Here is an 11,199-nt window from a genome sequence, read left to right as displayed (position 1 = left end):
ATCTGTCAGGAGACATAAACCCGACTTCAGACCTGCCCCATCATCGCTCACCCACTTCCTCCCTTGGTGCAGGGCTGATGCTGAGGCTCGCACCCGGGGGTACACATCCCATATCCTAAAGGTAACCTCTACCCTGTGAGGGTACAGGTTGTGGACAAGCGGCTTGGGATCCTGGTACTATCAGCATGACTAACAATGCCTGCGGAGTATGGAGGGGAAGCAGGACCCATCCATCCTACCAGCCCCAGGGAGACCTTCCAAAGCTACTCAGACACAAGGTAAGAGCTGCAGGACATGCAACTTCCAGCTTCCATAGAAAGGATCGTTGGGCAACCAGTGAAGAGGTAGTAGAGTGACCTTGTCCATGTACCACCCCGAGGCTGGTACCCCAAAGACCTGGACTTGCTGGTTCACCCCCTGCTAAAGGCACTGTGCCACCAAAGCCTGGCTTTCTGTTGCCCAGGAGCCATTTATCTGCCCCAGCATCATCGTTCTACTGTCCATGTACCAGTCAGCAGGACCTCAGTGCAGCACGTCAGCACTCCGAAAAACCAAAATCACCTTCTCCAGAGAATTGTGTTGTGAAACACCCATTTCTTAAGAGAAAGCAGTGACGGCAGCTGACGAAAACCCTTGCTATGCTGAGACATAACAGCACGAGGCACGTCTTCAAAAAAGCTTATCCCTTCACATCTACAGCAAGATTCCCACCAGAGCTCCTCTGGATGACTAGCTGTGTTTGACAAACCGGATACTTCTTCTGGACACTAAGTGATAACAGAATTAGTTGGAAAATATGGCCTTGAACGGGTGCAGAGCCAGCCTGGGAAGGCTGAGCACTTGGGTACGTGCAGATACAATGGGCAGGGAGGACACGTGAGTGCACTGACCCGGTTTCGTTAGCCAGACGAGCCTCATTTCTTCAGAAAAACCAACCCAACCCCAAAGCCATCCCTCTGCACCCTCACAAACCTGTTCCAGCTCCATTACCTGAAGGTACAGACGATGCGGCTGAACCTGCTGCTGTGGCCACTGGTGGAGATGAACCGGTGTGTTTGCCTGGTGGGATGTGAAGCTGGTGTGCGGGATCATCAGAGACGGGGAGAAAATGGGCGAGGGGGCTGGCGGCCGGGCTGTGCTACAGGTAATCGGTTGCATCTGTATTGGGGGAGGCAAGATCTGCTGCTCTGCAACGAATCTGCCACGAGGAGGAAAATAAGGTATGAGACCCCAAACCCAGACCCACCACCCCAGCAAGCCCTGGGAGCCCAGCCTGGAGCAGGGTTTGCCAAACCACACAGAGCCTGGCGACAGCAGGACCCAGACTTTCCCCTCCCCATCAAGCATGGACTGGAGCTGCCAACAATTACGGTTTTTAAGGCTGCACATCTCCATGAATTAAGTATTTTAAGTTTTGCAAAAGCCAGAAAACAGTTAAAAATATTTTTTCCAAAGCATTTTAGTTATCATAAAGTTCTTTGTAATTAAAAAATATTCTCATCACTTTTTCTCCTAACCAGCTGAGCTTTTGTTTAAGACTGAGACTGAGTGTTTGTGTGATCACATACAAGTTAATCCGAGTAATTTTCAGCAGCGTAACATGCCCTGCTAAAACACTGCATGAAAACGAGGCCCAGCAAAGACTCACTTTCCTTGCTGCCTGCTGGCACTGCTCTGCGTGGACTGGCCACTGCCGTTGGCGGCGGGCATCATGGCTTGGATGGACTGATCCAACAGCATCCTGTGGTGGACGAAACACAGAGGAAGGTCAGGGAAGGCAGAGGTCCAAACTCCTGACTGTCTGTCCCTAGAAACAAATCCCTGAAAATCCTCCCTGAAAGCATGCAAGCCATCACCCTGAAAGCAACTAATGAAACAGGAGGCTTATTATCACCTTGTCTAATTTACTTGCAGAGGTGAGCTGCAACTTGCTAAATCTTTCATGCAAGAAATGTCTTTTATAGATGGTGAGACATCCAGGGTTTATCTTCTTTCCTTACACAATATTTTGAAACAGCTGGGTCCTGGAGGCAGCGTCTGTAGGTACCTCCCTAAAAGCTGGTTGAATAGTTTGGAGCAGTTTTATATGTTTTATACAACATTTCCAGCATTGTATAAAAGCAAAATGGCTTTGCCATGGCATTTGTCCTGGCTGGAGAAAAGACAACGTGGAGCTTCAGAGCAACCAGACACAGGTTTGGGAAAGGCTGTCCTTGTTTTTGTTGTTCACTCCCTATGACAGCTGCAGATGTCCAAAGGTGACTGCGCTACATGGGCAATTTATGGAAATATGGAGAGAAAAGGATTTCAAGCCCCTGAGGATACAGCACGGTGTGCACAGCACCCCACTTGCACGCACACCGGGCTCACCACTAAGCCAGACCTCTGCAGGAGGGAACATGCCCACACCCCTGCTGAGACACAGAGACCATCACCCCCTTGCCCCCAGATTTGCCTGCCCTCCCCGCTGCCCAGGTATCGCTATTTTCTCTCCCTGCCATCGGGATGGTCCCAGCAGGGCTGTGCTCGTACCTGAGGCTCCTGTCCTGACTGTAGTCAGACTGCGGTTGCCTGTTGCTGCCGTCAGCTGGCATCTGTGCAGCCACCGTAATGGGATGTGTTTGTGAAAACACCATGGGGTTGTTGTAGAGGGGCACTGAAATGCTTGCCTGCCCTGGCAGACACGTTTGCTGGGCTTGGGTTCCTCTCATTAGGTGCTGCTGCTGCTGCTGTACCTGAAATGAAGACACAGATACCCACCTCAGTTTTCAAAGCTCCCTAATACAAGGCTAAAATAACTACTTCCAGTATGCAGATGGGGAAAAAAGAAGGAACAGTAGGATATTCTCCCTGAACACAGCAGTTGGAACAGTCTGTTTAAGACAACCAACCCACTTGCATTTATTGCCCCTGCACATCCAGGGCTGGGATCCCCAGCGGCAGGAGCAGGTGTCTTGAGAAACCAGAGTACAAGGGTAAGGATATGCAAGGCTTGAGGGAGAAGACACCAGCTTAAGAGGGGAGGAGGACTGCAAATCCAAAGTCCCCAAGGAAAGCACCTCACCCTCCTTTAAAGCAGCAGTTTTGGTCTTTTTTTGCTTTCGGACACCTCAGTTCTTTCCCAAGGAGATGTGACCATCTATGGAGTGGATTTAGGTTTAGTGATGGCAAACTTGCTTTTCAAAGCTGCCTTCTGAGACTTCTCAGGCAGAAGAAAATGAGTATTTTAAAATTATGTCTATTTCCCAGCATTATGAAGTCACAACTCTCATTGGCTACAAACTAGCATCCTGTTGCAATCGGAAACAGAAGCAAATGAGAGCCCAAACCTCCCACTCTGTTCCTCTCCGGTCACCAGGATGGCTCTGGCAATCCACAGGGTTTAATGCTTTTAGGCTACCTGGCTTTTATATTTACAGCGGAATGACATCATTCACAATCAGCTCCACGGATCTCGTCACACCAGCCTCGGAGCAAAACCGGCAGAGAGGAGATGCATGGGACCACAGGGTTGGGGGAACCCAGCAGACAAGTATTTAAAAGGCAGGAAAGGGGATGATGAGGACAAGGAAACAGCCAGCGACCTGGGCGGCCGTGCCGCAGGGGTCCCTGAGGAATTGGCGCGGTGACGGCAGGTGGGTGCTGCAGTAGTGCTTCGTCCCCATAAGGCCTTGCTGTTGGGACTTCTTGGCTGCGGGCTGCCTGGGGGTCCCCGGCGGCGGCGGCCTCCTGGGGCTCGGGTGCTGCACGCTGTTAAAAACGACGGGGATCGGCTGCTGCATCAGCATCTTTAAATCAAAGAAACGCATGAGTGGTCGCAGCTCATATGGTGGTCGCAGCGCCTGGGAGATACCGGCTGCGGCTTCCAGGCTCTCCCTAGCAACACACGTGACACGCAGCAGTAGCATCTCTAAATCCAGGGGCAAAGTGAACCATGGCTAATAGAAAATCACATGTTAGCTTGTGCCCAATTATTTATTCAGAGCCACGACCGTTCCAGCTCCATTACACCCATCGTGTTTTGCAGGAATGGTGATCCAGCAGCACTGACCAGCCACCAAACCACTGAGCATTTTGTGCATGGGGGAATTCAGATTAGCTTGGGATTGTTTTCTTTTAAATCATGAAAATACTGATTCAATACTTCAGCAGATGCTGACACCACTCATCCCTCGGGAGACACTACTCCCACCTCTGAGACCAAACTCCCAATTTATCCAGAGCTCATTTCTAAAGCCTTTGCCCCTGTTAATTTTGTTACCAATCTGTGTGCAGATCAAAGGAAAAGCAAATAATATGTGAGTTTAGGAAGCCCGGGGGCAGCGGGTACCTGCAGGTTGGAATCCTGCACTAGCTGGAGCTGCTCCTTGATGACGTGGAGCTCTTCTTGCTGCGTCTTGATGTCAGCTTGCAGTATGCGGGTCCTCTCCTCCAGCTGCTCTTTCAGCTGGTGCATCATCCCCAGCTGGGTCGGGAAATGGTACACCGGCTGTGGAGAACAGAGAACAAGATCATGGGGTAGGACCAGTCCAGCTACTCACATTCGTAGTGATGCTGGCTTCAGAAAAATGACTGCTTTTCAGCTTTTGCCATAGAAAATATGGTGCTCATAAAAAATGGCAACTGCGTGTTTAACCAAGGTACCACTGTACTTCCAGAGCAGCAGCACAACGGGCTGGGCCTCACTCCACATCTTGGTCTGCTAAATTCCTGTGCAGTGTCTGTGCATGGGCTTCCTCTGTCCCTTTAGTGTGACACCCTGCTGATTTTGGACCACTTGAATTTTGTGGAATATACTGCATGCAAATCCTTGCAGCACCTCCAGGCTGGGCTTTCAGTTGTGCTGCTAATTATATTTTATGAAACCCACATTTTTCTTGGTGGTGTTTTGTTTTTTTTTTTTCTCCTCTGGCCTAACTCAAACCTTCCATGACATCCCCCTCCTCTACCAGGGCAATAAAACTCTTCAGCATCTTATCAACCTTTAGTTAGCTGCTAGCAATTCAGAGATGAGCCTTCAGCAGCCTCCAATGGTTTTGACAAGTGTGAATCTTCCTGTAAGCTACTTCCTTGGGTGTCCTGCTCTGTCTCCTGAAATGAGTGGTTGCAGTAATTTGGTTGCAGGCAAATCTCAGTAACAACAGCAGAAAGGGCACTGTAACCTTGCCCCCCATGCTAGGACCAGCCACCAGGGAGTGAACTGGAGCCACCGAGTCTCCCCGCTGACCGGCCATACCGTGTGTTGAACAAAAACAGACCACGTACCATCACAGCGTGCTGAGAGGGGACTGCCGGCTGAGCCACGGGGTGCTGAGGGAGGTGCTCACCAGGGGCTTGAGGAGTTGCTATGGCCTAGAAATGAAAACTTTGCCTTACTGTAGGTCCATAGCACCTCTAGTGCAGAGTTGGTGTGATACTGGTGTTCATCACAACTCGTACCGGTGATGAACAAGTGCAGGGAATTAGACAACTCCACCTGGAGATCTGAGGGTGGGTCTGAAGGGACAATTTAAGCTCCTGCATGCCCCCTGCTAATTGCAAATCCTCGGTGTCAGCATCCATTTTTGGATGAAGGCCATTTCACACGTCCGAACCCCAAGAAGAGCAGGCTCGTGGTGTGAGAAGGCATTTGGGCCAGAAGGAGCAAACGGAGTCCCGCAAGGAGACAGCAGAGGAACCCCTCGCAGCTCTCTGCCGGCTCTGCTGGTCAGCAGCCTTCCCTACAGCCCCGGAAAATCCCACGCTCAGAGCTGGTGATCCAGCCCCTCTGAAGGCGAGACCAAGGTTTGACAAGCTGATACCATTATGGCATCAGAAAGGGTTTTGCTCGCTGGGAGCACTGACCTGAGTGCTTCCAGCTGATGCCAGCCGCAGGGCTGCCTTCTCCGCCTGCCCCCCCGGCACTGACGGCCGCGTGGGAGTGCTGGTGTCCGTGTGTCGCATGGATGACGTCGCTGGAAGAGAGACGGATTACTATAAGGCAGACCCATGCCTGGGTATCCCAGATAAGCTCGAACTCCGCATATGCAGATGAGCAGCAACCAAAACGCTGCCAAACTGTGTCCCCAAACTGCCCCGGCGTGGTCCCTCTGGTTCCCCATCTGACTTGCAGGGTTCTCTGCTGATGCTAATGCCCCGTTCCAGCCTTCTCTCCATGGGTTCTCCCGATGAGCTTTCCCACTCTCCCACAACAAGTGTTTCTAGAAGAGCACCCTGAGTCAGCTCCTACCCACAGCCCTGCACAGGCACTGCGGTCACCTCACTGCTGTCCCCAGGGCAGGGGGGACACTCTTGGGAGCTGGGATGAAGCTGCCAGCAAGGCAGGCAGGGATTTATCACCAAGGACCAAACTGCCCCATCATAGAAGTTTTGTCAGTGAGGTTCAGCTTAGCAAGTCACCTCCTGTCCCCTGACCCCCAGCAAACAACCACAACCCCTGGCTGGTGGCAATTGGGGGTGGAAGCTGCTCTCACACTGGCAGTGGGGTAAGAGGGAGAAGGCAGCACGTGGCCATGGCTGTCACCATACCGTAACTTGCTGCAGCACAGTATGTCAGTCCTGGTGCTCAGCACCCCACTCCCGCCCTGACTTGGTCCCTCCCAGCTGAACCCCAGTATTCTGGAGGCTGTTCTGCCCTCCAGCCCACTCCTGGCCCCCCCGCTGGACTGCCCCGGCCACGCTGGCACCTACACGCAGAGTCGGAGAGGGCCGTGTGCGAGGAGCGCCGGGAGCTGTGGGACGACAGCGACATTCCCTCCCGGCTGGCGTCCTGGCTGCTGCCGCACTGCCCCACGTCCAGGTAGCTGCTGTGGCTCTGCGGGGAGCGAAGCACAGGGGTGAGATGGTCGGCAGGAGAGGATGGCGCAGGAGAGTCCCTCCACCCCCCTGACCACTGGTTTGCAGAGCACTGGGTGATCGCTCATTCAAACGTGAAGGGACATGGTACCTTTAGAGAGGAGGATGCCAGTTCAATTGATGACTCTTCAAGGCCAAGATCTCGCCTTCTTTCAGCCCGAACTTCAGCATAACTAAAAAAAAAAAAAATTAGAATCCAGTTTTTCAGTCTGGATATTTTGTCCTGTATGGTAACTATCCTACCCTACAGGTCACCATGGAGTTTCCATGTAGAGTCCCAAGTTCCATGTAGAGTCCCAAGCTTTGCACAGCACGCACACACTCCCTCATACACAAGGTGCTTAGAAGAACATCATCAGACAGCCTTGCAATCTGGGAATACGTGGACACGCTGAATATCCACAGATTGGAAACCACAGGGCAGTGTCCCAGTTCCACTGCGCCCAGGACTGCAGAGCTGATGTGATTAATTGCACTGATTATTCCATGCACAAACATAGACACTCCTTTGCAAATTTTAGCCCTGGATTCCTTCAAGCAAAACTAATCTAAAAGCAAAGTGCACTTGGTTATTGAAGACAAAATGTGTGTCTTCGTTCTCAGTACAGTTTTCCTGATAAAGAAGATTCCTATTTTCCATAATCAGGTTGAAAAATGAGCCTACAGCTTCTGTGCAGGTAAACTGCCAGAGCAAATGTATATTCATTTTCTAGCCTGCTGACAGTGGAGAATCCATTTTTTGCATGTTGTATGAGTGAGTTGTATGGCTCAGTGAGACCTAAGCCAGGTCAGGTCCCTCTTTCTGGGAGTGAACACAGTGCTGTGCAGTCTGCTACACAGGAGTCAGCGTCTCTCACTCCAGTGGAAACTCTGAACACAAACTGGTGGCTGCCCAGGTGCAATGAGAGATGCAGGAATGTGCCTCTAAAAGCGTACGTTTGCTCTCCTTACTATTTTTTCTCTTAAATAATAAAATATTTAAACAGTGCCCATGATTCACCACTGGGATAACCTGGAGAGGGTGTTTTAAAGACTCTCTGAGTGCTTGTGGATCGTGGGCACTGAAAGGTGCCAGAATTTAGGGTGCCGAAACACTAATGAGCCATAAACTTTGTGGGAAGCAAGAGAAGTTGCTGAACAGAACTCACTTATATCATTGTAAGCAATGAATTTTCTCGAAATTGTATTTTAACTTGTGTGTTTCAATGACACATTCTATACCTTAACTCTTTCAAAATCTGTTTAGGACTATATCATTAGGTTTAACAGGCACTGGAAGCAGAAAGAATAAACAAGCTCATGCAAAATAAATGTACAGCTTAAAGTGAAGCTGGATTCCCTGAAGGACAGCAGAAGCAACACATCTCAGAAGCAATCTCTGTCTAACATTTGCTTATGATAACACTTGGCATGTAGTTTGTATCAGCACACACAGCTCTAACCGCTTACAGCTGTTTAGTGGTGTAAGGTGTTCTCAGCCTGTATTTCAGAATAGAGGGAAGAATCCCTGTTTACTAGTGTTTCTTCTTCCAGAAGTTTAACAAGAAAAAGAGGGACCATAAAAAAATAATCACAAATCGACAGTAAAGAGGCAGTGAACAATGTTTACTCAAATCAATAGAGCAAACCTGTACGCCACTCTTTTTTTAAGCCCTTCAGTAAATATATTCTCGCTCTCAACACGGTCTTTTTTGAGATGACAGTGGTAACCGAGCAGATTCGTGTCACAGAGCATCCCACACATGCATTGCCTTCCAGCTCGGGTTTGCAGTCAAGCACAAGCAGCTTCCCACTAGATGGGGATGCTGGGCTGAATGTCAGGTGAGGAGTGAGGCTAGCAGGGCTGCAGCTAACTTCAAGTCATAAATATTTAAATTCATAAAATATCAAAAGGCTTTGTAGGAGATGTATGATCCTGTTCACACCCATAAAGCCGTCTGAGTCTTAACAGCTTTAATTCTTCCTACAGCCGTGTCATCGCTAGGGATAAAAGAGGAGTGTAATACACTCAGAGACTTGGCCAACAGTGGCTTCCAGGCTTTTGGCCCAGTTGCCAAAAAATAAAAAGACTAATGAAAACACATTATGCTTTTCCCCACGTTCCCTGTCATAATAGTTTTATAGAATTACATACCATCTTAGTGTGTCAATATGCACAGCGAATATTTGGCTAACACAGAACTAGAAAAAATAATGGATGAGCACATGGAACATACACTATGAAGAGTTTGGTGCTTGCTCCTACCTAACTACCAGGTGAGTGCAAACGATGAACTCGGGTTTGGAATTCCACTGGTGGTAGGTGATGTAGTAGTGTGTCTGCAGCCATATCCACTGCTGGCCTTTGGTCAGGAACCGATAGTAACAGGACTTTCCTTTTCCAAACTGCATCACTGTTAATAAAAAAGAAAGCAGTTTATAGCAAACAAATTTCATGGTGCAAAGGCGAACAGACAAACCCCCTCGGTCCCATACCCCTCTTGCAGTCTGCTCAGGCACTAGAATGGCTCTTGAGGCTTGATAAACACAGTAGATGATACACAGCCACCTACTGAGCGTTTATTTGGGTTCTTTTCTGCTAATGATTTTCAAAGGTGCACTTTTCCATTTTGAGGTTCTTCTTCTAACTCAGCAATTGGCATAACTAGCTGTATTTTTATAACTTATTCGTGGGCTCCTCTGGAATAAGCGTAAATAACATTAATTAAACAGAGTATTGGCTTTTCACAAGTACATGAGAATGCATTGCAAAGACTGGTGGCTTGAAGTCAGGATCCTAATAATAGCACAAAACAAAAAGATAGTAGAGTTTTAGCAGTTTAACTAGGAGTTTTCATCTGAGACATGACCTAAATACAACAGACCTGGTACATATTATCAGGGTATGTCCAGAAACATCTCAAGTGGTGTAATAAAACTGGAAAATAATGAGGGGAACTACATTAAATAACCACATTAATTGTTCCTGGACTGCTGGGAGTACAAAACGAAACATGCTCACTTAAAATACCCATAATTAATGCAAAGTAAAATACAAACATGGTTTAAGCAAACCCACTTCAGAGTAGGCAGGATGCCTGACCAGAGCAGTCAACCTGATGAATGGGAACTTACCGAGCCACACTAACCCAAGTATTTTTACTCAGCTGCACACCTCTACTTTGTTAAGTATCAGGACTAACTTCTTCAGCAACTCCATTAAGAGTGATGGGCTTTAGACGAAGCACTTAGCAAAAGTCTTCTGGCTAACACGCCATGCTGGTGATCACTCAGCTCCTAGTCCTGGCAGAGATTTCCTGAAGCAACTTCCGTAAGTCACTTTGCCAGCACCTTACTTTGTCCCCCTGCACAGTGAGATTGAAAGATCCTTTCCCTCAGGTGTGTTGTGCAAACACTCTTCTAATATGAAAGAAGAGATCCATGGCTAATAGAGATGTAGAACATAAATTACTAAATGGATTGTCTGCTGAATGTTCTGGCCCCACTCTCAATATTGCCAGCATCTGCATCAAGCTGCACGCACATATTCTATGATATTACCAAAAGAACATTGTCTGGTGAAGTAGCTCACTTCTGTCTGAATGGTTGTTTAAGCAAACAGCACTAGAAAGTACTGTACTTGAGAGCAATTAAAATATTCCTTTAATATGCCCATCTACACGCTTGCTGCACTTGACACAACTTGTGTGTGGCCCCTTCCACAGCTTCCATCGTCTGCTCAGCCAGGCAACCCGCTTCCCTGCCACCTGATTGGTACCAGCACTGTGCCTTGACAGGGCAGAAAGCTCTCGGGGGGGTGGGGTGTGGAGTGGGAAAACTTGACATACAGAGAAATCCTCATTTTCTCCATTCTCTACCAGGTCTTTTAGCATCCTTTTATGTGCAAGTGGTAGAGATGGCGGTGGTTTGCAACTCGGAGATGAAGCAGCTTGTCTAGCTCCAGTGTGCTGGGTGGTTTCTTGGTGTCCCTGAATCAAGCTGCTCTGCATCTCAGAGCAATTACAGCACCCCACCTTCTCCACTCTCCAGGGTGTCCATGTATCCTTTTGACAAAATAATCCCTTTTAAACAGAGAGCTTGCCCAACCGGAAACCGGTAAGTAATATTTCTTGACAAAATATCTGATTACCCAGATGCATTTTACAAAGTATGTAGTCACTTTTAATTACAGCAATGCAAACCAGTTGAAGGACCGACCTCATTCTGGCTCAATATCTGTTTGACGTGCATGTAATAAAATGGAAATAATAGAGTCTCAGGGATAAAGCATCTCACATGTTCATCTGGTAGGAAAACCATACTGATTAACAGTAGACCACATCTGTTGCCACCTTTTTCCCTTCC

General features: G+C 48.5%; 1 protein-coding gene across 1 annotated transcript in view; it reads right to left on the bottom strand.

Annotated features, from left to right (window-relative positions):
• Positions 1 to 990: 990 nt before the first annotated feature.
• The window catches only part of LOC104506824 (neuronal PAS domain-containing protein 2-like), a gene marked incomplete at both ends in the record, with an annotated part of 19,194 nt that continues 8,985 nt past the window's right edge, over positions 991 to 11,199 (bottom strand). Inside the window, 9 exons of the mRNA XM_010147903.1 lie at positions 991 to 1,198; positions 1,649 to 1,741; positions 2,533 to 2,620; positions 3,584 to 3,788; positions 4,331 to 4,489; positions 5,845 to 5,954; positions 6,691 to 6,814; positions 6,947 to 7,028; positions 9,101 to 9,248. Of these exons, the coding sequence (XP_010146205.1) occupies positions 991 to 1,198; positions 1,649 to 1,741; positions 2,533 to 2,620; positions 3,584 to 3,788; positions 4,331 to 4,489; positions 5,845 to 5,954; positions 6,691 to 6,814; positions 6,947 to 7,028; positions 9,101 to 9,248 (1,217 nt within the window). The remainder of the gene's footprint in view (positions 1,199 to 1,648; positions 1,742 to 2,532; positions 2,621 to 3,583; positions 3,789 to 4,330; positions 4,490 to 5,844; positions 5,955 to 6,690; positions 6,815 to 6,946; positions 7,029 to 9,100; positions 9,249 to 11,199) is intronic.

This window comes from Eurypyga helias, unplaced genomic scaffold, assembly GCF_000690775.1.
Source record: "Eurypyga helias isolate BGI_N326 unplaced genomic scaffold, ASM69077v1 scaffold41652, whole genome shotgun sequence".
Lineage (NCBI taxonomy): Eukaryota > Metazoa > Chordata > Aves > Eurypygiformes > Eurypygidae > Eurypyga > Eurypyga helias.
Note: the sequence above shows the minus strand (reverse complement) of the source record. Positions and strands in the feature narration are given on the sequence as shown.